Consider the following 24702-nt stretch of genomic DNA (forward strand, 5'->3'; position numbering starts at 1 on the left):
ACTATCTGTGATAAATGGTGCTCGCTCCCAGCTAAAGTGTGTATAGGATGGCAGCCAAAGTATACATCATGGCACGCAAACCAATGACCTGTTGGGCTTAATGCAAAGAAGGTGCGGAGGGGACTTTGTCCTCTACGAAAAACTATAATCTCGTTTTAAAAAATAAACATAAAGCTCCGCTTCTGCGGTAACGCTCCCAGGCACTAACTGGCCGAAGGCGGGACTCGAACTCGCACAAAACAACGCGTCCCGTTCGACGACAGTCGATCTCGCCGCGTCATCGCTCAGTGCGCAAGCTCAGTCGGTACAATGCCGTCATCTGCTTCCCCGAACCATCTTGCGGAATGTTCCATTATGAATTATGGGGGGTGGGGAAGCTCGGGAAACTATGTAAGGCTGGCAACTATGGAAGCGCCGAGCGTCGCCGCAGCCCTCGATGGAGAGCTCTTCCCTCGCCGGTGGTTCTCAGACTTCAGCGTTCTCCTTGGTTAGCCGTCTCCTGTTCCCCCCTGTTCGGGGGCTGTTTTGTGGTATGTGCCTCTGCCGTCCCCGTCGCCTGTGGCGCTCTTGCGCCCTCTGTCAATCAGAGGCGGTACGGAAGCCTGCGAGGCTCGGCGACGCCTCTGCCGTCTCCTAGGTGAGCGCGTAACTTCCCACCCGGCCTGCGCGCTCCTTTCCTCAGCTCCCGCCTGGCGGTTCGTCAGCCCTGCCAACGTGGAGCCGGCCGAGGCCGAAGCGAAGGCGGAAGTGCTCTGAGGGGGGGAGCCTTTAGCCGCCGCCGCCGCCGCAGCCGAGGAACCTCCGGCCATGGAGAGCTCCTTGGAGAAGGTCGGTTCTTGCTCAGAGTGGTTCGGGCGGGGGGGGGGGAGGAGTGCCGGGGGGTGGGGGGGGCTGGTCCTCAGGGCGCCAGGATTGGGGCGGGGGGGGGGAGGGGAGGAAGCGAAATCGTGACAGGGAATATTCATTATTCCAAATGAGGCTTCGCCACCAGCCTTGCAAAAGTGTCTGTGTAATATGCATGCTAATTTTGTTCAATGAGAAGGTGATATTTCATTATTATATATTATCATTACTATACTGTATACTAATATGTGGCACTGATTGTAGGATTATTGTGTGTGTGTGTAATGTGCACGCTACTTTTGTGAAATAGGAAGAATAAGATTATTCTATATATATTGTGTGTGATAAGCATGCTAATTTTGTTAAATAAGATAATATTTATTACATGTTTATTATTATAGTATATAATAATATATGGCCACTGATGATAAGATTATTGTGTGTGTGTGCGCGTGTGTGTAATATGCATGGTATTTTTGTTCAATAGGAAGATGATATTTCATTATTACATGTTATCTTTATACTATACTATTATACTATATAGTAATATGTGAGCACTGACTGTAAGGCGTGTGTGCGCGTGTGTGTAATATGCATGGTATTTTTGTTCAATAGGAAGATGATATTACATTATTACATGTTATCATTATTATACTATATACTAATATGTGAGCACTGATTGTAAGGCGTGTGTGTGCGTGTGTGTAATATGCATGGTATTTTTGTTCAATAGGAAGATGATATTACATTATTACATGTTATCATCATACTATACTATTATACTATATAGTAATATGTGAGCACTGACTGTAAGGCGTGTGTGCGCGTGTGTGTAATATGCATGGTATTTTTGTTCAATAGGAAGATGATATTACATTATTACATGTTATCATTATTATACTATATACTAATATGTGAGCACTGATTGTAAGGCGTGTGTGTGCGTGTGTGTAATATGCATGGTATTTTTGTTCAATAGGAAGATGATATTTCATTATTACATGTTATCATCATACTATACTATTATACTATACTATTATACTATATAGTAATATGTGAGCATTGATTGTAAGGCGTGTGTGTAATATGCATGGTATTTTTGTTCAATAGGAAGATGATACTTCATTATTACATGTTATCATTATTATACTGTGTACTAATATGTGAGCACTGATTGTAAGGCGTGTGTGTGCGTGTGTGTAATATGCATGGTATTTTTGTTCAATAGGAAGATATTTCATTACTACATGTTATCATTATTATACTGTATACTAATATGTGAGCACTGATTGTAAGGTGTGTATGTGTGTGGGTAATATGCATGGTATTTTTGTTCAATAGGAAGATGATATTTCATTATTACATATTATCATTATTATACTCTATGCTAATATATGGGGACTGATTGTAAGGTTATTGTTTGTCTGTAATATATTTGCTAATTTTGTTCAATAGGAAGAATAAGATTATTATATATATTGTGTGCGTAATAGGCATGCTAATTTTGTTAAATAATAAAATATTATGTATTTTTATTATTATTATAGTATATAATAATATATGGCCACTGATGATAAGATCATTGTGTGTGTAATATGCATGCTAATTTTGTTAAATAGGAACATAATATTTTATTACATATTTTTATTATTATTACAGTATATAATATATAGCTAGCGATAACAAGATTATTGCGTGTGTGTGTAGTACACATGCTAATTTTGTTAAATAGGAAGACAATATTTTATTACATTTATTATTATTGTATATTATAACAATATGTGGGCACTGATAGTAAGATTATCTTATCAAGGAAATAAATAATTATTGGGCTCTGATAATAAGGTTTGTCTTCTTAGGATAGTCATGCGGGTGGGGGATATAGCTCAAGAGGTAGAAAAGGAGCTGGTGCTTGAAAACATTAACATATACAATTAATAAAATTAGGGGGGTTGCTTTGATGTTGTTGTTGTTTTTTAATACCAAAATGGGGGACATTCCTTGGTGATGAACATTCTTTGACATACATTTCTTTTACTAGGTATACATTTATTTATTTATTACATTTCCGTACTGCCCAATAGCCAAAATTCTCTGGGCAGTTCACAAAAAATGCATTTACATTTACACACAATCTGTATATGCTTATCTATCTATATGTGTGTGTGTACATGCATATATGGTAAGTCTGATAAATAAGCAGGGGGTAATAATTCTTGGCCACTGAGAATAAGATTGTTCTCCCAAGGTGGGTGTGAGGACATAGTTCAAATAGAAGAGCAGACCTGCTTACAAATGTTAATAATATTAAGCATAGGTGTTCAATATATTTTGGTTGGGGAGGGGGTGTTCCCTAAAAGCGGAAAACAAAACAGCCACGCTAATCTGTGCTGAACATTCCTTGACATTGCTGAACATTTCTCCTGCTTGTGGGTTTCCCATGCGCAGCTGGTTGGCCATTATGTGAACAGGATGCTGGACTAGATGGACCTTTGGTCTGATCCAGCATGCTGCCTCTTATGTTTTTATGACATAAATTTATCTGTCAAGTTATATATCCCTCTTTCTTTTAGAATATCAGAGGTAAGCAACCATTAAAACAACAGCAATAGTATTGATAACATCAGCAAAAGCAGCCTAAAAACTAAAAAAAAAAATTATATATCAAGATTTATGGTCCATGGGGTCACGAAGAGTCGGACACGACTGAACAACTGAACAACAACAACAACAAACATGTATAAATTTTGACATATATGCTCAAAGCATGAGACTGTTAACGAGGGCTGTCAGGCAGCAAGTGCTGACAGCTGATGCCAGTGAGAGAAGAGTAGGTAATGCTGAGTTAGATGGACCCAACAACAGATCTCTTCATATGTTCATATGCTTTATGGGGATGGGCGAAAGCTCTGCAGGTAGATCCAAATCCATGGCACGTCCACGTAAAAGGATCTTCATAGAATCATAGAATAGTAGGGTTGGAAGGGGCCTATAAGACCGTCGAGTCCAACCGCCTGCTCAGTGCAGGAATCCATGTCAGAGCATCCCTGACAGATGGCTAACCAGCCTCATCTTGAATGCCTCCGGTGTGGGAGAGCCCACTACCTCCCTAGGTCATTGGTTCCATTGTCGTATTGCTCTAACAGTCAGGAAGTTTTTCCTGATGTTCAGCCAGAATCTGGCTTCCTGTAACTTGAGCCCATTATTCTGTGTCCTGCACCCTGGGATGATCGAGAAGAGATCCTGTCCTTCCTCTCTGTGACAACCTTTCAAGTCCTTGAAGAGCGCTATCCTATCTTCCCTTAGTCTTGTCCTCTCAAGGCTAAACATGCCCAGTTCTTTCAGTCTCTCCTCATAGGGCTTTGTTTCCAATATTAGGTAGCAGGTGCTGGGAAAATCTGTTGCCTCAGACCTTGCAGAGCCCGTGCTACTCAGAATGGAGAAGATGGCCACTGGTCTAGTTGGACCAGTGTTCTGAATTGGTAACTTCATACACTCTATGGGGAATGACCCTAGCTCAGTTGACTGGCATGCATTTTAAAAATGATTATTTAACTATGTTTGTATGAGTGCTCAATAACATGTTCTGTGGCTGGCTTACAGATGTTGAAAGCTGAATTCCTGGCATGTCCAGTTAAAAGGATCTTGAGTAGGAGAGATAGGAAAAGAACCATATCTTAGACCTCGTGCAGCTGCTGTCGCCAGAGAGTGGACAGTACCTGGTGAGATAAACTAAGGATGTAATCCTATGTATGTTTAGACAGAAAGAAGTCCTACATCTCCCAGCATTCCCACCCCAGCATGGCTGGCTGGGACATGCTGGGAGTTGTAGGACATTTTTTTGTCTTAACAGGCATACAATTGCACCCTAACAGACTGATTCAGTCAGTATAAGGCAGTTTAATAAGTTCTGTTACTTCTATTACTATTTCAAGGCCACAGTTATTCCTTATGAGAGAGACTGTGGTAGATGACCCTTGCAAATGTATCCTCTTGCTTTAAGCCAATATGTCTTATTTATTTCAACTCAGGCTCAGCACCATGAAGAAGTATTTTTTAAAAAACACATTTACACGGAAAGTGAATGTTAATTATTATTGTTCGAACATCAAGCACCCCCCATGAAATAGCCTCTATTGTACCTGTCCCTGCAGACCCTTGTTCACTTAAAGTCAATATGTTGGCTTCCTTTAAAATAATGTTCAGAAGTAGAGATGGGAAACATGGGTTGTTTTGATTGATATATTAAATGTCAATACTAATTTTATTGTTATTTCAAGGCCCCATATCTTACCTAAAAGATTATACTGAATCTTCCCTGGGAAACAATTCCTCGTTATTAGTGGAAGTTTTTGTGCAGGACAGGAACATCGTACTGCTTTAGGCTGGCCGCCCCCAACCTGGTGCCCTCAAGCTGTGTGTGGACTGCACCTCCCATCATCCCCAGGCAGCATGACCAATGGCAAATCTTTGCCTGGGCTGTGCCAGTTCAGAGTGCAAGTGGGGGTTTATATGACTAGGGCTGTAATCCTAAATGCATTTACTAGGGAGATATTGGGACTTACTTCTGCGTAAACATGCAAGATTGTGCTGTCTATAACCCCCAACTCATATGAGCGCGCACACCTGTAGCTTTTTGTTCAGCTCTAGCTTTTTCCCTGACATGATAGTTCTCTTTGTGCAGGGGGGATGATGATGATGTGGGGAATGTGGACAGGGAAACATTTTTCTCCTTCTCTCATAATACTAGAACCTGGGGTCATTCCATGAAGCTGATTGGTGGGAGATTCAGGACAGATAAAAGGAAGGACTTCTTCACACAGCACATAGCTAAACTATGGAATTTACTACCACTATGGAATTTACTACCACAAGATGTGGTGATGGCCCCCAATTTGGATGGTTTTAAAAGGGGGATAGGACGCAATCCTATGGCCACTAGTCAGCAGCTAGACGGCCATAAGATAGGTCAGTTCCCAGAGACCCGACCCCCATCCCCTCCCACGCCACCTTGTAGGCAGCGTGGATCGGCCTCCTGCTCTCCACTCATAAGAGCAGCGTGGAGGGGTGAAAACAGAGCATTCCCGGGGGTGGGGAAGGCAGGGAGGTCGGAAATGCCGGTATGACACATCCTATGGGTCATCTGGCCGCCGCTTTTCGCACTCCGAGGTTCCGTGGCTAGACAGCCAAAATTGGCTGTCTAGCCACGAAAGTAGGGTGGGGGGGACTGAGGAGGAGATACGCTCCTCAGCACTCCTCCCATCCTACACTGGATAGGCGGTCGCCCCCGGGGTCGGAGGTGACTGTCAATCTCAATAGGATTGCTCCCTTAGACAAACTCCTGGAGGAGAAGGCTGTCAATGGCTATTAGTCCTGATGGCTATGTGCTACCGCCAGGATCAGAGGCAGTATGCCTATGTACACCAGTTGCTAGGGAACATGGACAGGAGGGTGCTGTCTTGTCTTGCTTGTGGATCTCCTGTCAGTGGGTGGCCACTGTGTGAACAGTATGCTGGACTTGATGGACCTTTGGTCTGATCCGGCATGGGTCTTCTTATGTTCTTATGATGATTGGAAGAGCATGTGAATGTCCACCTATGGTCTGAAGTAGTAGAGTCCACAAACAGGTTTACTTCCTTGTCTTCTGTTCATGAGAACTAGCAGCATGTAGACATCCTTCTAAAGAAGCTGTGGGGTGCTTAGAGCAAAAGCTGAGGATGTGGTGCATAAGAGCAGGAAGAACAAGAAGGTCTTTAGTTGTGGCTTCTACTTCACAAATGTCCCTTTTCTGTTAAAATATGTATTTTTTTAAGCAAAAAGGTCTAGTTGGCTCTTTGGGGGTAGATCATTTTCATACTCTTTACTCCCAGCCTTTCATCTACCTCCTACTTGCTTGAGATTTTTAATGTACTGTGTGTGTGTTTTTAACTCTGAGACGCTTGAGTGTGTTCACTAATAGCAGCCATGGAACCATACATGCAAAATCTGAATCATAACAAAAATAGGACCTAACCTTGTGACCAAAGATCATAAGGTTTATACAGATGGCTTCTATCGCCCTGTAAAATCTATTGGTGGGTTGCTTTTGGAGGAATATGTATTTGAATTTTAATACATGAGAGCTTATCCCTAGCAGCTTTGGAGCATAAAAGTGGAAAGGAATGTCAATGGAACTGCTCTCACTTGTTCTCTCCCTTTTCACTATTGGTTGGTTTACTGTTCCATATATATCAAATAGATTTGCTCTTTTCACACAATTGGAGAAACCATCAGTTATAATACCCCATGGCTTCCAAAACTGTATCTCATGTTGTCTCCTATACTGTATCTCATATTTATAACATTAAAATATATATCCAAGTTTTCTGCTGCCTTTTTTTGTGAGTGATTCTTTAGAAATACATTTCTGGGTCAACTTCTGGTTGTTTGATAACGCTGCTGAAACAAAAACAGCTGTTGAATTGTAGCGGAGACCAATTCAACAACTCACCAGGGAACTGGAGGGGATAATTGTACTAGTTCAGCCAGCTATCCTTATTCTATCTCTGTAATATTTATCACCCATGTTTGTGTGGCTATATATAGAATAGTTAATCTTAGATCTGCAGTTAAGCAGAGAAAGTTTAGGTGTTTTGCTCATGCGGAGTTCTGTGGCTGAGATGGAAAAGGCTAAATCATCACCATTACATTGTTTCATGGCCTTGACACCCAGTCAAACATTTTACTTTTTTTTCTTTGAAATATAGACACATGCACACACCTCTACCAAATCACAATCTGCTTTTGAACATGCAAACACATACACATGGTTTCAGCAGTTTCCCATGCAGCATAAGAGAGCCTCTTCTTGAAGAAATATGCAAGTCCAAAGCCACCTTGTGCATGTAGAACTAGTTGTGAGGGTCTTTGGATTCCGTATTTGCATCAACTGAGGTCAGTTAGTTTATTCAGTATGTTCTGTTCCTTAAGACTGGTAGGATCAGGCTTGCAGGATCTACTTTTTTTTAGTAAAGCCATGGGGTCCAGCAACCAGAGTCAGGTGTAAAATAGTGGCTGGAGCGAGTGGTCCTGCTCAAATAAAATTGGGTAGTTTAGTGAGCATGAGAGATAGGGCCTACTTGGTGGTGGCCTCACTGTTCTGAAACTCCCTTCTGGTTGATTTACACTTGGTCCCTTCAGTACAGGCCTTTAAGAAGTGCCTAATGTATACCTATCTGATGTGCCAGATGTCTCCTGTGTACTTTGCTTTGTGAGGGCTCGGTCCTAAAAAGTAGCTTATAAAACATTTGAATGAATGAATCTACAGCCAGGTTATTGCAGTTCAAGGATGCTAACACAAATCTCAAACTGGCCAGCAGCAGAGCTGCAAAAAGGCCTGGTCATAGGCAACCCATTAGTATTCCTTTTTAACAGGTGAGGAACATGGAGACAGAGTGATAAGTGATTAGCACAAGGCCAGTACTGGTTGATGATTTTGTAATACTTGCAATTTTGTTTGCTATTGTTAAACTTTTGAGATTTTATTAACCCTGCCGATCTGCTGCGAATGACGCAGAGATCTACTGAGTCAAAATTGATCTATCTTCTGCCTGCCCCTGCCGTAAATGCTAAAAAAATTACATTCAAGGCTTCCCAGGTTTTAAAAGCTTTCTTCAGGCGCAGTCCTGTGCATGTTTAGACAGAAAAAAGTCCTACAACTCCCAGCATTCCCCAGCAAGCTCTACTGGCTGAGGAATGCTGGAAGTTGTAGGACTTTTTTTCTGTCTAAACATGCATAGAATTGCACCCTTGGTGATTTGTTTTCATGTGTCTGTCTAAGGCAGAAAGCCATTTGAGCCAAAGAATCTGAGAAGCTTGACCACAGTTCTTGTTTCAGAAGGAACTGCAGTACTTCTGGGGGAGCCCATGAAGTGTGAAAATGAATTTGCCATTCATGTTCTGTTTGATTCCGGTTGGTATTGTGGGGTATTATTTTTAAAAAAGTAATTTCACCGGACTAAAGAATTGTGATATGCATTCTAATGACTAGCCTAAACTTATGAATAAGTAAAAAATAATAGCTCTGAAGCGGGTGGGAAGCAGGTTTTTCTTTGTTTTGTGGGCCGTGGAGCAACTCTACATATAACAAAAAGCAAAGGCAGGTGTGCTGGTCCATAAGAAAAATGCGAAAAGAACAGGAAGAGCGTGCTCAGCATTTACCTGTCCTTTGGGAATCAGGATTTCAAACTAGTTTGTCCACATTTACAGAGTCTAAGGTTCTTTGGGCAGGCGGGGTGACATGTCAATGTGCTCTTTATTGCCACTGCTGGTGCCCTTCTTGGCCAATACGGTTCTGAATGTACCCTGCTTCACTTCTGCACTCTTGAGCATCCAGTGTGGCATAGGTTGCTCATGGTGAGGGAATGGCAGGGACCTCAGCCGGAGAAAGCAGAGATAGGGAGGGGACCACCTCACGTCTGTTTCCATGGGGTCCAGAAAACCATGGAGCTGCCCCTTGTGATTGATTGATTGATTGATTGATTAAATTTATTAATCACCCATCTGGCTGGTCACCTAGCCACTCTGGGCGATGTACAATAATAAAAACAGTTTAAAACAATAAAATTCTACATTAAAAACGTGATATTTCTAAAAATGCCCTAACCCACCCCAAATGCCTGCCTGAACAACCACGTTTTTAATGCGTGGCAGAAGCTCATTAAAGAGGAGGCATGGCGGAGTTCTCTAGGGAGGGAGTTCCACAGAGTTGGGGCCACCACAGAGAAAGCCCTCTCCCTCGTCCTCACCAGTCTAGCTGTCCTGGCTGATGGAACAGAGAGAAGCCCATCCAAGGCTGATCTTGTTAAGCGGCCTGTCTGGTGTTGCTGTTGACGCTCCTTAAGATAGGCTGGGCCGGAACTATATAGGGTTTTAAAGGTCAAAACCAACACCTTGAATTTGGCCCAGAAAACAACTGGTAACTAGTCCAACTCCTTCAGCACTGGAGTGATGTGATCTCACTGGCGGCTGCCTTTGATATTAACAAAGGCAGGAGGTGTTGCTGCTTAGAGCTGTAGTAACACGGCATCAAGTCTTCTTGCTTGAGTAGCCATTGAACCCACTGGGCAGGATGTCAGTAGGAGGATGTCAATGTGCCTTGAGTCCGCCGACATAGTGACAGCTTCCCTGTAGTTGCCCTGGCCAGACATGTATTCATTTAGGATATTTCTAGCCTGCCTTTCAATTCGTGTAAGATTCCCAGAGCGGTGAACAATAAAACATGGTTTGGTGACTGCCTGCCCTGCCCTGCCCTGCCCTCCCTCCCACCACCCTTAAGTATTGTAGCAGTCCAGATGCAGATGTACCACTTTGCTGTTATAGGGAGTGATGTGTGGGTCGCACTACTGTCTGAAACATGCTTATCTTGACTGGATGTATACGTTTCGAAAATAAGTAAATACAGGATTGAATTTGCAGCTCTTTGCTGACCATACCAGTCAGTACGGTTGATGAAAACCTTCCCACATTACATTATTTTAATGAATAACCTTGGACTTCAGCCAATCCAAATGAATTCGGCCATTTTAAGGCATTTTTCCTCTCATCTTCTGACCCTTTAAAGTAGATTTCTCACCGATCTGTAATATAAGGAAATTGGTGTGTTCCAAAGGTCTCATTGTTTCCACAGCAGTTGCTGTTTCATAAAAAAAAATCTGCTTTGGGACCATGCCAAACCCTGGCTTAGGATTCTTTTATTGTTTGTATTATTACCATAACATCCTGGTAGCTTTTGCTGAAAACATCTGACGATAGGTCTTTTAATAAACTTCCCTTTGTAACAAGGAAGCAGAAGCAAGTAGAATAAAATATGTACATATAAGTACACCTGCAAATAATTTTTGAACAGATCAGGAATTCCTTTGTGAAATAGGAATTTGTACACTTTTATGAATTTCTTTATGTGTATGGTAATAGGGGGTAAGAAAGGTATACTGAGAAAACAGGTACAAATAAGGAGTGATTGTTGTTTATTTTTTTACTTATTTCATTTCCATACCGCCCAATAGCTGAAGTTCTCTTCCGTTAAAGCCAAAGTTTAACGCAGGTTTAACTCAGGTCCAGATCCTTCCTTGTTATAATGCTTACTGGGTGTCCTTTTTGTAAAAGCTGCATTGCTTTAATCTACCTCCCACTGTGTTTGTAAAGGTAAAACGCTGATCTGGGTGCCTTGGAGGAAGGACAGTGTACAAACATTTCTAATGAAGACATAATAAGCTGTTTAAATAATAAACCCGCCAGACATTGATTTATTTCTGGAAATCAGAAATAAATTGATATGAGCAGACCATGAGAGCAGACCATGAGCAGACCAGAGAGCCAGTGTGGTGTAGTGGCAAGAGTGTCGGACTAGGAGCTGGGAGATCCGGGTTCTAGCCCCACTCGGCCATGGAAGCTCACTGGGTGACTTTGGGCCAGTCACAGACTCTCAGCCCAACCCACCTCACAGGGTTGTTGCTGTGAGGATAAAATGGAGAGGAGGAGGAGAATGTAAGCCGCCTTGGGTTCCTTCCAAGAGGAAAAAAGGCGGGGTATAAATGCAATAATAAATAAATAAATAAATAAATAAATGTAAGAAAAAGTTCAAAAGAAAATGGCAGAATTCTCAAATGCTTCAACAAACACTTTCCCAGAGTAACATAAAATGATACTGGAGTGAGTGTGAATTCCTTTTTCTTTCTTTTTTTATTGATATTTATATTAAAATATACTGCAACAGGGTATAGTAAAAAACATTCCAATAGAATAAGATGGCATTAATACAGGTACAATATGTTTCTGTTCTTGATATTCAGTCTATAAGCTTAATAAACATAAAAATGATAATGTGGTTTTTAAAATGTCGAGATTACAAAATATACATGAAGGCATAACAATGCAATCCAAAATGATTGTACTTATACAGGGTTGAGCCAATAAATATTATCTTGGGTTAATGATAGTGGAATCTTCTTTTTTATAACTATACAGAAAGAGATATGCACTACTGGGCCCCATGTTATACCTGCTAAGATAAATTTAGCTTGAAATATTTGATGAGCTATTAATTTTACCAACAATAATATTATTAATACAAGAGGGATGTGTATGAAACGGTCATGTAAAACAGACTCAAACGCTTGAAGAACAGTTAAACATTAATTTCAGCATCTGATGTTTGCTTCCAAAATGCAAAAAAGTTTGCCAGCCCATTGCAAAATTTTCTGTGTTTTGTCTGCCATCTCCTAGCAAAATTCTGCAAACTTTGGTAAGACTGTTTGCCATACTGTGGCAATCCAGTCATTGGTGGTGAGCTTTTTGTGTTTTGCAATAATTATCTCTGCAGTGTTTATCAAGTTTCATGTTAAAGAATAGTGCAAATTTGCTGCACACCTTATTACAAAATCCAAGCAATATAACTTTTGGAGGTAATGATCAATCATAATTTATTCTTGATTTCTCTTATGATTCCCCCCCCCCCCGAAAACACTTGAACAACATGGCAGAAATGCACATGAATTCATTACGTGTGGATGTATGTGCATTTTTCCTTGTGTATCAACATTTTTAGAGCTTGTTTTTTCTTTGCATCATGGTTCACGTGGCTGCTCTCATCCCTCTCTCTAACCTATTCATTAGGGGCAATAGCCTTCAGTCTCCTATATAGTGGGGACTGCATCAACACTGACAATAATGGGAACCTAGAATGTTGCCTTATACCGGGTCAGACCACCAGGCCATTCTAGTTAGTACTGCCTACATCAGAGATGGGGAACCTCAGGCCTGGAGGCGAAATCTCCCCCAGGGTTCCTCAAATGGTCATGTCCCCTTCACTTAGCCCTGCCCCCTTTCCCCCAGCCACCAATCGTTTGTTGGTTCCCAGCTGTTGTTTCATTATCCTCCCATTCTAAAAAGTTGAAATGCTTCCCCTAAGGCTTAGTTACTGGGAGTAAGAGCCTTAAGCTAAAATATGCTAGTATTTTGGCCCTGCCCCTTTTGCCTTCAGCCCCACCCACCATTGGAATGTGGCCCCTGAGAGCTTCTCCAAGTCGAATTCAGCCCTCGGGCTTAAAGAGGTTGCCCACCCTTGGTCTGTGCTGACTGGTAGCAGCTCCCCAGAGTCTTCCCCAGCCCTGCCTAGAGATGAGCACCCTAGAGAGGGTGCTGTTACACTCATGTCCTGTTTGTGGGTTTCCCCTGGGCAGCTGGTTGGCCACTGTACGAACAGAATGCTGGACTAGTTGGACCCTTGGTCTGATCCAGCATGGCTCTTAGGTTCCTATGTGGGGGATCAAACCCTGGACCTTTTGCAAGACCCAGTTGCAGCTTTTCTTTGCATCTATACTTCATAAAATACTCCTGTGTGTACCTCTATACAGATCGCATGTTAATTCCTACATGAAAGAGCTTTCTGCTAGAATTTTGCAATAGGGGAAGTATCCCTGAGTTTAAACAAAACTGGTCTGGCGAGATTGAGAACTTTCTACTTGGTATCTCTATCCTGTTAATGGCACTCCCAGCGTAGGAGAATGGGTGCTAAAGCTGACCAATGTCGTGTGGATTTGATGGATGAAATGAAAAAAAAAGTAGTGCGTTGTTAGTTCCACATGCCTGCCCTGAAGGAATTCCAAAAGCATTAGACTGTAGGAAGCCTTTATGGGATGGGTGAAAAGAGACACTACAGGATGAGGAAAGGAAAGTGCAAATACGTTGGTCTTTGGCTTCTTAGAGCTGCTCATTTGCCGACCAGCTGCATTTTTATCTCATCCTTCCTCCAAAGAGCTCAGGGCAGCATACCTGTTTCTTTGACAATGACCTTGTGAGGTAGGTTAATCTAAGAGAGAGTGACTGGCCCACTGTCATTCAGTGAGGTTCGTGCCTGAATCTCCCCGATCTTTGTCTGACACTTCAACCCAGAGGGCAGCAACATGGGGCCTGCAGTCTCCTTGCACTGCCCTCCAATGACCTCCGCTGCCCTTTCATCTCTGGATCACACTGATTCGCCCACCTCTCTTAAAGTCAGTGGAGAGAGCGAGAGAGTGTTTGCTGAACGCTCAAAGCATCTTCAGGGACAGAGGGTGCCTCTCTGGAGATACTATATGAGGTGGTAGCAGATCTGCCTGGTAGGAGTGTGCATGCCACCTGTTTCCACTTATGTTCTGTTTGTATGTTTGGCTGATTTACAAATACTACAAGCATTTTGTAAGTTTCCAGCACTGTCTCTTTTCTAACCCAGGAATCACTGTCCCTGGAGTTTCTCACTGCTGAGGGAAACATGCTAAGCACGCAAGAATACTGTCTTTCCCATTCTTTGAAGTTAGCAGTGCTTAGTTGCTGAAAAGCGCATGTGTGTGCATTTGTATAATTGTATTTTCCCTAAAGATGATTGTTGGAAATGTTCTTTAAAAAAAACACAACAACACCTTATACTGTTTTAAGTGAGGCGTGCTAAACAAATAGCTATCTTTCCCTCCTCCACGATTAAGCTGACTTCCAAATTCTGAGGCATGTTGCATTTTAAGGCAGTTCATCTAGCCTTTGAATAATGTAACATGATGGGAAAAGGATGGAAGCTGATTTTAAATTTTCATGGATAATGTTTTCTGCGAGTCGTATTAGCAAAAAGGCTTTCACAGATGGCAATGTAAAGCATGTGTGAGTGACAGTGCGATCTTATGCATGTTTACTCAGAAGTAAATCTCACTTTCAGTAGAGCTTACTCCCAGATATTGCAGCCTTAGGGTGCAATCCTATGCATGCTTAGATGGAAAAAAGTCCTACAGCTCCCAGCATGCTGGCTGGGGAATGCTGGGAGTTGTAGGACTTCTTTCTGTCTAAATATGCATAAGATTGCACCCTTCTTCTGTGTCCGTGTAAATTAAAACTTCTGCAAACATAAATGTATAGCACAACTACAATTGACGCATTGGGTTGGCCATAACGGTAAACAGGTTACTGGGCTCCCATTGTCCCTTACCATTGGCTATGCTGGCTGGGGCTGATAGGAGTTGAAGTCCAAAACATCTGGAGGACACCAGGTTGCCCACCGTTGCCTTGGTTCAGTTGATTTCATTCCCAAACCAGTGATATGTTCCAGATGTTGGAAATCTGATGAAGCAACTTCTTCATTCATTTCAACGGAAAGTAGTGATCTGCAAGTGTCATTGACTTGCTTCTGTTGTAATGCGAGCTCAACAAGTACAGGAGCTCTTAGAACACATCAGAGTTTGCATAGACCTCCCTTGCTTCCATCTTGGAACTGAACCCGCAACAAATTCATTCTCAGATCACTAATTCAGGCTACCACATTTGATCCTCAGATGGGCGGAGCACTTGCTGGGAGAGTTTTTGTCTTGGCTCCTTTGGGAGTTCCAGCCTCCACTTTGAGTACCTTGATAACAGATGCATAAAGACCATTGGGAATAAAGTTCCTAGTAGCTTCTGCAACCAAGCGGTGTGTTGCAGCATTTGTGAAACGCTAGGAGTCTCTTATCCCTTTGCTGTTATTTTTAAGACTGGATCAAAACACTGACTAATAAAGTAGGACAAAATTCATATCAGTACCAATCTTGTGAGGCAACGGAGGGAGGCGTGTCATTTGTTCAAGTGGATGTCTAGCCTCCAGCTGGCTTATTATCTGATTCATATATTGTGATTTTTGTGTTTGTGCAAAGGCTGCTATTAGGGGTTCACCTTCAAGTGCCTCAGGTTCTGTACACCGTCTGCTAATCTGACTGAGATGTACACAACAATTAGATGAACGTGTTGTTACCATGGATTCATTTTAACTTCTGTGTGGTACTGTATGTGACCATATTCTCTCTGGGTCTACTTTCCTTACAGGGCCAATATAATGCTTTAGACCATAACTCCCATCGTACCTATTAGCCATGGTGGCAGGGTCTGAGGGGCGTTGTAGTCCAACAACATGGAGATCCACAGGTTCCTCACCCCTGCTGTAGAGGACTTTTCTTTTTATTTCATTTTGGGTCTTTTCTTAACCATTAGGAATGCATAACTGAGACACTTGGAGCCATCATACACAAGTGGTTTGATCACATGGGTAGTGTAATGCTAGAGAGAGGCATATGGAAAATGCAGCAGCAGCTTCTATAAGCTGGGATTTCAAAGCCCAGTATTTTTTGCCTATGAGTAAGCTTCTTGTGCAAGTATACCACTTACATGAGTAGATATTGTCTCGTTAGAACTAATCCATAATCTATAAGGGGCTGTTGCTCAGTGATATAGCACATGCCTTAAATGGCTTTCAACCAGAGTACCTAAAGGAATGTCTCCTCCCATATGTACCTGCTCCTACCCTTAGGACATCTTTGGAGGCCCTCCTCTGGGTGCTTCCACTGAAGGAAGTTTGGTGGATGGCTGCAAGAGAGAGGGCCTTCTCAGTTGTGGCACCCCATTTATGTAATTCCCTACCCAAGGAGGCTCACCTAGTTTTTGACGCCAGGCGAAGGCCTTTCTTTTCTCCAAGGCATTTTAGGGGCTTCATTTTTAGCTTTTTATGGCTGTTCTTACATATATTTACATGTGTCTATTCCTGTGCTGTTCGTCATTGTGTATTGTTATCTTATTCTTTTAAGTATTTGTATTGTATTGTATTATTTTAATTGTTTGTAATCTGCTCAGAGAATGCTTGTTAAAGGGCAGATTAAAAATCAAATAAATAAATAAAATGCTTTGCATGTGAAAGGTTCCAGGTTTAATCTGTGGCATCTCCAGGTAAGGCTGGGAAAAGACCTGAGGTCCTGTGGAAAGCCACTGCCAGTCAGAGTAGATGCCAGGGAGCTAGATGGATCAGTGATCTGACGAGGTATAAGGCAGCTTCCTCTGTTCCTGTCAGGAAAGGAAACAGCTGCTAAAGAATGGCATTCTTCGTTTATGGCCACAAAAAGCTTCCCTGAATGAAAAGGTGTTTGAAGTTTGTTTATTTGTTTGATTACATTTCTATACCGCCCAATAGCCGAAGCTCTTTGGGCAGTTCACAGCAATTAAAACCATAAAATACAAGATGATAAAGTACAGTTTCAAAGTTTAAAACTACGGTATAAAAAATAAAAAATAATAATCAAACAGAAGCTAGCAGCAGTGCAAAGATTTAAAATACAATGCCAGATTTAAAACAGAAACTGAAAAACTAAAATGCCTGGGAGAATAAAAAGGCCTTCACCTGGAGCTGAAAAGAGCACAGTGTAGGCGCCAGGTGAACATCTCTGGAAAGCTCATTCTACAACCAGGGAGCCAGCGCAGCAAAGCCCTTTTCTTAGTAGCCACCCACCTCACTTCCTTTGGTGGGGGCTCCCGGAGAAGGACCGCTGAAACTGAACTTAGGGTCTGGGCAGGTACATACAGGAGGAGTCGATCCTTCAGTTCTGCAGGCTTGAGCGTTTCAAACTTCTAGAGGAGAGGAGTCCCAAAGATAGAGAGCAGACACCAAGGGCACCTTGGTGTGGCAAATAATTCTGGGAAGCAGAAGTATATGGTGCTATTGTGACTCCAGCCTTGTTTGGAGGCAATGGGAAACCATAGTTTTCTGTTACGAGAACATACCATGAAGAGTGTGCTCTTCCTTCGCAGGTGCAGGGAGGAATTGAACCCTTTAAGTAATGATCAAGACACTTCTTGGAACATTTTTTCAATTAATGCTGTCTTCTCTACTAATTTTATGCCATTTGTGTATGTAAAGATTGGTGGTTTGTTATCACTAACATGAATATTACTATAATTGTTTTTAAAACGCAGATGGTTGACCCTACCTTAGCAGAAATGGGAAAGAATCTTAACGACGCCATGAAACTGCTTGAAGACACTCAAAGGTACCTACTAATCATAGCCTTGAAGAACGCTCGGTGGTGTTGTAAGGACATCGCTGTTGATAACTTTTCTGCTCAATCTGGCAGAGCCTATTGTTGGACATTCATATCTTTTTGCTATAACAACATCACAGGCTTGTTCCCCTCTTGATTTGTAGTGAACATTTAACTATCGAGTCTGTGCTATCAAAGGCCAGGAGCCCAAGGACTGTACAACTAATTTTGTTGAACAGCAATCCCACTCCCCCAATTCTGGCCCTATATTTGGGAGTGGAAGGAGTAAGTAAGGTGGGTGATGCATTCCTGATGCACAACCTGAGAGAAGATTTCAGGAAAGGAAAAGAAAGGGCAGGAGAAGGGTAATTGAAAGGAAAAGTGCTGGATCCTCCCCCAAGTTGCTTAGGGCAACTTAAGTTGCTTATATTGTTCCTATACCTATAATAGCAACCTGACACAGATACATTAAGGGTGCAATCCTATGCATGTTTAGACAGAAAAAAAGGAATGCTGGGAGTTGTAGGACTTTCTTCCTGTCTAAACATGCATAGGATTGCACCGTTAAAGTCCCTGTGTCAGGTTACTGTTAAAGGTACAGGGGCAATATACAAGCAGAAAATCCTCCTCACCCTCCCATCTTTCATTGTGTGGCAACAGGTAGAGCAAGTGGCAAGATCAGGTCTGCTTCCCTGCTTGGCAAATATGGGTGGTGGTGAGGAAAAGACTGGTATTCTCCAGCCTTCTCCAATCATATGTGGTGGGGGTTCTCCAAGCCATAAAACCCAACACAGATGGGGCTGGGTCAGTTTTCAATGGATCTCATTCAGGGTCAAACTGCATGTGATGCTAAACATGTCACTTGCAGTTGGATAAATCTTTTTAATAAACGTTAAGGCCGTTTCTAGATGAGGCATTTATCGTGCGCTCGTGATTGGTCACTCATGGAAGCTCGTGGGTCCTGTACATGACATCATCATCCTCAAGGGCACCTCCTGCTCTTTGCAACCTTTATCACCTGTTTTTCATGATGACGAAAATCCAGCATTTTCCCTCCTCCTGCCATGAACCGTGATAAATCTATGGTGTACTGTTGAAATGGCGCTATATTGCAGCAATACCACAGTTCCATCTAGTGGCTGTATAATGAAACATGTAGAACTCGCAGATAAAAGGGGTGGGGAAGGGAAGTGTGTGTAAAATGCCGATCTTAATCCTGCAAAGAATCCAGAAGCAGAAGCCCAAGTAAAATTGCTGAATAAATGAGTGGAGAAGCCCTAAATAGCAGGTGCGTGTTCTGGGGGAATCAGGTTCAGAACCGCAGCATACAAGGGGGGGGGGGTTTGAACCCCTCCTTTAATAATGGTCCATATTGCAGCAGCTTAAATGGAAGCATTCCAGGGAATGCAAGTGAGCTCTATCTGTGGTTCATCCAACCTTCAGTTTAAAGGGCATATGCAAACTGTCCAGGCTCAGGATGATATGTCTTAGTCTAAAATCATTCACTGCTTTCATTTTTATAGGGCCTATGCTGCTCTGGTTAGTCTTACAAAGCATATTTGATTATTTTTCATGCCTGCTTTGATAAGATTTTTTTTAACTCCTAGTATTATTAGTGGACCATTAGAGGCAGATCAGATCCAACAATTTGGAAGCCACTTGGCTACTCAGATGTGGTTGCTTTTCTTCCAAAAACTATCTGTAGCAGAAATTATGTGTGCCTCAACCAAAGGTCAGGGATATAAATAACTCATGTTGTTGTATGTTCAAACTAGGAAAGTGGAGGAAGAAAATGAAAAGAAGTATACAAGGAAGGATATCCCTGGACCACTTCAAGGCAGGTGGGTAACATGATCATGGGTTATGATTTTTCTTGCATTTTTCTCCTATAAGTGCATGGCCCTGTTAGCTTCTGGCAGTCAAAGCTGGATCACAGTGGGAGCAGAGAGATCATAACTCAATTGGTTGAGTAAATGCTTTGCATGCAAAAGGCCTTGGGTTCAGTTCCTGGCAGTTCCAGACAGGGGAAAAACCTTTCCTGAGAGCTTAGCAAGTCTCCAGCAGCCAGAATAGACAATGTCCGTGTTCACACTTCACGATAAACTGTGGCATGTTTAATGCAACATGCACATGCCACAGTGAGCATCTGGCTTGTGCATTCCCCCTCCTTCTTCCATTGGCCAAGTGGAGGAGTTCAGAAGCCTTTGTTCTGCTTTCAGCTAACCATGGTTTGCTGTGTTGTCTGGACCCGGAATTGTAATTAACACAAACTTTGATTAGTTTCAACAAGCCAGCTTCATAGCCCCCTAGTTTAAGTTCGCTTGTTTGACATTAACCATAGTTAGTGTTAATCACATTTTGTCACACCAGTCAACACAACAAACCATGATTAAGGGAAAGGAAATGTTTCCAGACTTCTCCCCAGCTGTTTAGGAAGAGAGAAAAGGAGCTAAGGAGAATTGTGCAAGCCTGAGGCTTGCTGCATGTCATGCACATCATGATAAACCATAGTTTATCCTGATGTGTTAAGAGTGGTGAAAACTGGGCCAGTTGGACTGTTGGTCTGTGTAAGGCAGCTACATATTTAGTGTACATTCTGCCAAGACTGCATGTAGCCAGGATATTTTCATTCAGTTGGTGATGTTGGTAGTGAGTGGCAGAAACAGAGAGGTTGGTCTCTTGTTTCCACAGCAAAACAGAACACCACTTGTTCATGTGCTTTGGGGCATTTGACACATGGTACAAATCAGTCATTCTGCCTTCTTCCACACCGATCTGCCAACATGCCCTGAACAAGCATAGCTTCAGTGGATTGTGCTCCTTGTGGGTTTCTTTTACAGTGAGTCAGAGGTGAAGGAAAACAAGCCATTGATGACTTCTTTTGACCTAGATTTGCCAGCTCCCTAGAATGTCTTTATGCTGTATTACTCAAATAAAATAATATGTGTTATTTCAGAGTTTAGGATTGTTTATGATATGCTGCAGTGCTAGATGGGATATTCAAAGGCACTTACAAATTATAAAAAACTACAGTAACCTTATGCATTGATGCATTCAAAGGGCATTATTTTTTACTTTCTTCTTTTCTCTCTAGTGGACAAGATATGGTCAGCATTCTCCAGTTAGTTCAAAACCTCATGCATGGAGATGAGGAGGAGGAATCATTGCAGTCTTATCGGTAGGTATTTTTAATACATTGAAATTAATGAGACTTCCTCAACTCTGTTTATATGGTGTAGTGGAAGAGAGCACACTCAATAAAAGTGTCGTATACTCCCGATAAGAAATACTTAGGGTGTTTCCAGACGGAGGGCTCCTAGCACTACCAATTAGAAGGCACTGTGCATCTATTCTGTCTTTTTCTCCTTAATGGGTTTTCTGTGGTAAGAAAAGACAGAAGAAGTAGTGGAAAAACACAGGAAGGTTATGACTGGAAGATGACATTGTCTGGAACCCCACTAAAATTCGTGAATGCAGAATTTTACAATTAACAACACAACTGCATGTTAAAAGCCTCATCTGGAAGCACCCTAAGTTAAAGCAAACTAGGTTTGTTTAGTCTTCTATATCCCCAAAAGCTCTCTCCTCCAGTACACTAAATTGATGACAATCTGTGGAAGCATACTTTTGTGATGGATTGCAAACCTAAATTTCTGCTGGAAAGTTCCCTCTTTCTGGGGAAATGCTGTAGCTCAGTGGTAGAGCACATGCTTTGCATGCAAAAGGTCCCAGGTTCAATCCCTAGCATCTTCAGGTGGGGCTGGAAAAGGCTGCCGCCTGAAATCCTGGAGAGCTGCTGCCATTCCATGAAGACAAGACTGAGTTGTTTAAATCTTGCATTTGCAATAAAACATTCAAGGCTGTTTATATCACAGCATTAAAATACCATAAAAGATAAATCAATAATGAATAGTAGATTTAAAAGGGGGGGGGGGAGTGACAGCAGGTAATATAACTTAAAACCAAAAATTCAGAGGTAGGCAAATACCTGTCTAAAGAGAGAGGTCTTCACAGAGCAGCAGAAGACCGTTAGGCAGAGAGCGGTTTTATTAGCTTTATTTCTTATACTGATTTTTAAAACTTTGTTGTAAGCCATTTTCAGGCTGTTTTAGAAGGATTTGCACAGCAAAAGTGAGATGTGTCATTTGTGTAACATTTTAATATGTTTCTGGTTTGCAGACTTCAGAATGTTGGAGAACAAGGTCATATGGCTCTGTTAGGGCATAGCCTGGCAGCTTATATTTCAGTGCTGGACAGAGAGAGGCTGAGAAAACTTACAACTAGGATCCTTTCTGATACCACTTTGTGGCTTTGCAGACTCTTCAGGTATTCTGCATCAACTTCTGATTACAAGCATTATAATAAACAAAATGATGTTAACAATAATTGGAATAGCAATTTTGAAGCTAGCCAAACTAAAGCTTTAATACTGCTTTAAAAGCATTATGGAAAGTTATTTTTTTAACAATACATTTCCTGGGGGAAATCACACTCAGAAATCATTTCAGTTCTGTAATGTAATAGGCATTGCAATTTACTATGTATGAATGGGTCATTGCTTGCAGTCCATTAGATGAGTAGTGTGCAATTTGTAGTCCTCCAGATGTTTTGGACTACATTTCCCATCAGCCCTAGCCAGCATAGCCAGTAGTGAGGAATGATGGGAGTTGTAGGCCAAAATATCTGTAGGGCCACAAGTTGCTCACTCCTGCATTAGATTATTAATTGTCCTTTTTCCTAATAGCTTTCCTTGCATACTTTTTGAAGATTATTATGATGTATGTAGATTTTATGAAGGAAATATTTTATTTTATTTTTCTGAATTCATAACGATTTGTGGGGAGGCGGAATAAATTGGAACCCGGATATGATCTTATGTGATAGTATCGGGTTTTGGAACAGATTGTACAGGAAAGGACTTGGCATATTGCATGTCTCTTTACTCAAGGCTGTTCTTGAAAATGGTGGATTTGTCAATTATATACCAGTCATAAAAGTGGCAGCATAAGGAACTTAAGTGGAGCTGATGCCAAAGTACAGTGACTGAATTACATTACATGGTTCTTTCTAAGATTTTTTTCATTCCTGTAGGATAACTTCATTACTAAAAAATTAGTCTATCCGTAGATGTTATTTTGCAAATGTTGACTCTTCTAAGAGTTGCCTGAAGCCACTTTTTTCTCCTCTGTATGAGTGGGGTGGAAAACAGAAATGCAAGCTAGCAGGAATTAATCCCAGAGCCGTGTTAGGAGGGGAGCAAATTCACTCACCAAATGAAGCCTAGCTCTCGGGTGTTGCTTTCTTTTCTATCTTTACAGCAAGTTAGGGTAGCACCTGCTAGGAACCAAAACAACAAAGAGTGTTGTAGCATCTTAAAGTTTAACAAATTTATTCTGGCATAAGCTTTTGTGAACACTGTATGCACTGCATGCATCTGATGAAGTGGACAGTGTCCACAAAAGCTTATACCAGAATAAATTTTTTAGGGCGTAATCCTATTGGGATAGGTGGCCACCTCTGAACTCGGAGGCGACCGCCTATCCAGTGCAGAGAAGGAGAAGCACAGAGGGGATTGTCCTCCACGCTTCAGCCGCCCTGCATTTGCAGCTAGACAGCTGTTTTCGGCTGTCTAGCCGCAGGGAGGTGGAGCGGGAGGGCGGACGCCAACTGACACATAGGAAGTGCTGGAACGGCACTTCTGCCCACTCCGGCATTCCCCCAGGAACACCCCGTCTTTGCCGCTCCGCACTCCTCTTCTGAGTGCGGGGCCATTCTGCGCTGCCTCCAAGGGAACCAGTCTCGGAGCGCGGGCTGACTAGCGGCCATAGGATTGCACCCTTTGTCTTTAAGGCGCTGCAAGACTCCGTTGTTTTTGTTAGCAACAGACTAACATGGTTACCACCCTGGCTAGGAGCCAGGGTCATTGCTCTAAAATTGTGGAACTTTTTTTTTTTTTTTACCCCCTGAAGAGCTTAGAAACCCACTGCAGTCTCAATCCACATAGGGGTTCCCGTGCCTGCTATTTGCATTGCTAAAAAAGCACTCATTGGAGTAGAATGGGAGCTTTTTCTCTCAATGCCAATAGCAGGCTTTGGGTTGAAGATCCGGATTGGGATGACAGTGAGGGGGGATGGTTTAAAGTCCTCCACCCCCATGCTAGGGCCTTGAGCACGTCCAGGGCCCTGTGGCTGCTTTTAGTTAAAGAAAAGCAGCTGTACAGCAAATGACAGAATAGAAATCATGTCTAGTTGGTCCTGAGCTTCTCTCAGTTCCAGCTGATGGTGCTCCATTTCCCTCAGAGAAAGGCGGGATGATTCACTCAGACAGGAGGAGGCTTTTTTTGTTTCAGGCAAATAAGTGCTTCTTCACCTCTTTCCTTTTCAGTGGAGTTTAGGTGAACCCTAGTTCGGATGCAGAAAAGAAAATAGCATTTAATCTTCTAATGATGTGTCCAAATGCTGATAATGAAAAGTAGGTATTTGCTCTTATTGTAGGCAGTGTTTCAGGTAACGGACAGTGTGGGTGAAGGGGAGATTTGTGGAAAAGTCTTAATCATTCTGGACAAGTGTATTTAACCCCTTTATGTGTCTGTTTTATCCATGTTGAGTGCAAGGGCCATTAACTTTTTTCTCAGAACATATAGAGGAAAAAATGCCTTTCGTAACAGCTTAATTTTAATGTGATGGAAGTGAACTGGCACCTTTTCTGAGAACTCATATTTAATTAATCTCTTAACAGGTTTGAAAATGGGTCAGCATATTACCATGAAGATGATCGTGAGGGTCTTTTAAAAGTCTGCAGACTGGTGATTCACTCGCGCTACGAAGACTACACTATCGAAGGGTTTAATGTGCTATATAACAAACAGCCAGTTATCTACATTAGCTCCGCAGCCCGAGCAAGCTTGGGCCAATCTCTTTGCAGTCAGGTAAAACGAATCCTGTGTGTGTGTGACTCCTCTTTTTATCACCATAGCTTTATTTACAGAACATTTAACGTTATTTCTACATGAGTAAATTTC

The 24702-nt window shown here is 42.1% G+C and overlaps 1 protein-coding gene across 1 annotated transcript in view; it reads left to right on the forward strand.

Moving 5' to 3' along the window:
• Nucleotides 1-581: 581 nt before the first annotated feature.
• PDXDC1 (pyridoxal dependent decarboxylase domain containing 1) overlaps nucleotides 582-24702 on the forward strand; it is a 63785-nt gene continuing 39664 nt past the window's right edge. The window contains exons 1-6 of the mRNA XM_084818616.1: nucleotides 582-828; nucleotides 17617-17690; nucleotides 19457-19522; nucleotides 20776-20859; nucleotides 21861-22007; nucleotides 24420-24609. Of these exons, the coding sequence (XP_084674742.1) occupies nucleotides 808-828; nucleotides 17617-17690; nucleotides 19457-19522; nucleotides 20776-20859; nucleotides 21861-22007; nucleotides 24420-24609 (582 nt within the window). The 5' untranslated portion in view covers nucleotides 582-807. The remainder of the gene's footprint in view (nucleotides 829-17616; nucleotides 17691-19456; nucleotides 19523-20775; nucleotides 20860-21860; nucleotides 22008-24419; nucleotides 24610-24702) is intronic.

The sequence above is a fragment of the Heloderma suspectum genome, chromosome 12 (assembly GCF_057233095.1).
Source record: "Heloderma suspectum isolate Gila_16-S chromosome 12, 16-S_ref, whole genome shotgun sequence".
Taxonomy (NCBI): Eukaryota; Metazoa; Chordata; class Lepidosauria; order Squamata; family Helodermatidae; genus Heloderma; species Heloderma suspectum.